Below are 2500 nucleotides of genomic sequence, written 5' to 3' on the forward strand. Positions count from 1 at the left end.
TGTTCGTCTCTCTGTCACTCATGGAGATATGTCTCTCTTGCAGCTCAGGTGTCAATGCATCGACTCTACTGGCAACGGGTCTGGATCATCAACTCTCCCGGGGAAAATGTGAAAGTTAAAGGTTTGGCATGGAGACCTGACAACAAAGTCCTTGCAATTGGGTATTCTTCAGGTACGTCTAATTTTCCCTCCTTTTTAAGAGTGTATTGTTTATCCTAGGGTTATTCCAACTTTTTTTTATGTATGCTATATTCAGGCATTGCTTTTTTGAAAATAGTGCTGTTTACATTAATGTTTTCCATTCAGATATATAAAATACACAGTCTGAGGGTAGATAAAAAAAAGTCTCTCCATCTCTGTCTCTGTCTCTATCTGTCTCTGTCTCAGTCTCTATCTTTCTCTGTCATTGTGTCTGTCTCTGTGTCTGTCTCTGTGTCTTTCTCTGTGTCTGTCTCTGTCTCTCTGTCTCTCTGTCTCTGTCTTTGTCTTTGTCTTTGTCTTTGTCTTTGTCTTTGTCGTTGCGCGTCTCTTCTCGCTCTGCCCCTGGCACTGTCCTCGGTCTCTGTCCTGTCCGTCTCTTCCCCTGGCTCTGTCTCGGGCCTGTCTCTGTCTCTTCCTGGGCCTCTTCTCTCTCTCTCTCCTGCTCTCCCTCTCTTTTCTTTTCCCGTACTCTTGTCTCTGTCCTCTTCTCTTTCCCTTTCCCCTCTCTCTCTCTCTCTCTCTCTCTTTTCTCCCGCCTCCCCGCTCCTCTCTCCTCCTCTCTCACCCCTCCTCTCTCTCTCTTCTCCTCCTCTCTACTTCCTCATCTCTCTCCCTCTCCTCTGTCCCTCTTCCTCTCCCCCCTCTCTCCTCTCTCTCTCCGTCTGTCTCTTCTGTCTCGTCTCTGTCCTTCCTGCTGGCCCTGTCTCTGTCCCCCTGTGTCTCTGGGCGCCATCTCTCCCCCTCTTGTTTTCTCCCCCCTCTCTGGTGTCCCCTCCTGCGTCTCTTTCTTCCTTTCCCCGTCTCTGCTGTCTCGGTCTGTCCTGTCCTGGCTCGTCCCTTTTCTGTAGTCTCTCGTAGTCTTCTCTGTCTCTGTTTCCCGTCCTGTCGCGTTGCTGTCTTTTTCTTTTTTCTGTCCTGTCGGGCTTGCTTTTCTCTGTCCTTGGGCTGTCTCTCTTCTGTCTGTCCTGTCTCCTCTGTCTCTCTCTGTCTCTCTCTCGGGCGGCCCTCTGTCTCTCTCTCGTCTCTCCTCGGTCTTTTCAGCCTCTCGTGTCCTCTGTCTTCTCTCTCTCTCTCTCTCTCCTCCTCTCTCTCTCCTCCTCCCTCTCTCTCTTTCTCCTCCTCTCTCTCCTCTCTCTCGCTCTCTCTTCCTCTCTCTCTCTCCTCTTCTTTCGTCCTTCTCTTTCTTCTCTTCTTCTCTCCTCTCTCTCTCCAACACCAGCCCCTTTTCCTCTCTCTCTCTCTCTCTTACTCCCCTCCTCCCCTCTCCCTCCTTGTTGTCTCTCTCCTGTGTTTGGGTCTCTCTTGGTGCTCCTTTCCCTGTCCTCTTCTCTGTCCTCTCCTCTTCTCTTCGCTCCCCTCCTCTCTCTCGCCACCTCTCTCCCTTTTCACTCTCCCTTCTCTCTCCCTCTCGGTCTCCTTCCTTCCTCTCTCCCTCTCTCTCTCTCTCTCCCTCTCTCCCTCCTCTCTCCCACCCGTGCTCCTCTCTCTCTCTCTTCTCTCCCTCTCTCTCTCTCCTCTTTCTCTCTCTCCCCTCTCTCTCTCCCCCTCTCCTCCCTCTCTCCCTCCCTCCCTCTCTCCCCCCTCCTCCCTCTCTCTCTCTCTCCCTCCCTCCCTTTTCTCCCCCCTCTCTCCCACCCTCCCCTCCTCCCCTTCCCTCCCCTCCCCTCTCCCCTCTCTCTCTCTACACTTCTCTCTCTCTCTCTCGTCCCTCCCCCCCCTTTTCTCTCTCCTCTCTTTCCTTCTCCTCTCTCTCCTCTCTCTCCCCCCTCCCTCCCTCTCCCCCCTCTCCTCCTCCTCTCTCTCTCTGCCTCCTCTCCTCTCTCTGCTCCCCTCTCTCTTCTCTCTCCTTTCACCCCTTTTCTCATCTCTTTTCTCTTATCTCTATTCTCGTCTCCCCCCTCCACTCCCTCCTCCCTCCCTCCTCCCTTCCTCCCTCCCTCCCCCCCCCTTTCCCGCTCCCTCCCTCCCTCCCTTCCTCCTCCCCCCCCACTCCCCCCTTCCCCCCCTCCCCCCCACTCCCCTTTTTCCTCCCCCTCCCCTCCCTCCCCCACTCCCCTTCCCCCCCCCTCCCCCCCCCCCCTCCCCCCCCCCCCCTCCCCTCCCTCCCCCCCCCCCCTTCCCCTACCCCCCCCCCCCCCCCGACCCCCCCCCCCCCCCCCTCCATCCCCCCCTCTTCCCACCCCCCCCTCCCCTCCTCCATCCTTCCCTTTCCCCCTCCCCCCCCCCCCCCCCCCTCCCTCCTTCCCCCCCCCCCCTTTCTCTCTCCACCCCTTCCTCTCTCTCCCTTCCTCTTCTCAAT

The 2500-nt window shown here is 56.5% G+C and overlaps 1 protein-coding gene across 2 annotated transcripts in view; it reads left to right on the forward strand.

The window, feature by feature from the left end:
* The window catches only part of LOC125030715 (anaphase-promoting complex subunit 4-like), a 19814-nt gene that overhangs the window by 8524 nt on the left and 8790 nt on the right, over positions 1-2500 (forward strand). For both annotated transcript variants that reach the window (XM_047620952.1, XM_047620953.1), the window contains exon 3: positions 44-172. In XM_047620952.1, the coding sequence (XP_047476908.1) occupies positions 44-172 (129 nt within the window). The remainder of the gene's footprint in view (positions 1-43; positions 173-2500) is intronic.

The sequence above is a fragment of the Penaeus chinensis genome, chromosome 11 (genome assembly GCF_019202785.1).
Source record: "Penaeus chinensis breed Huanghai No. 1 chromosome 11, ASM1920278v2, whole genome shotgun sequence".
NCBI lineage: Eukaryota > Metazoa > Arthropoda > Malacostraca > Decapoda > Penaeidae > Penaeus > Penaeus chinensis.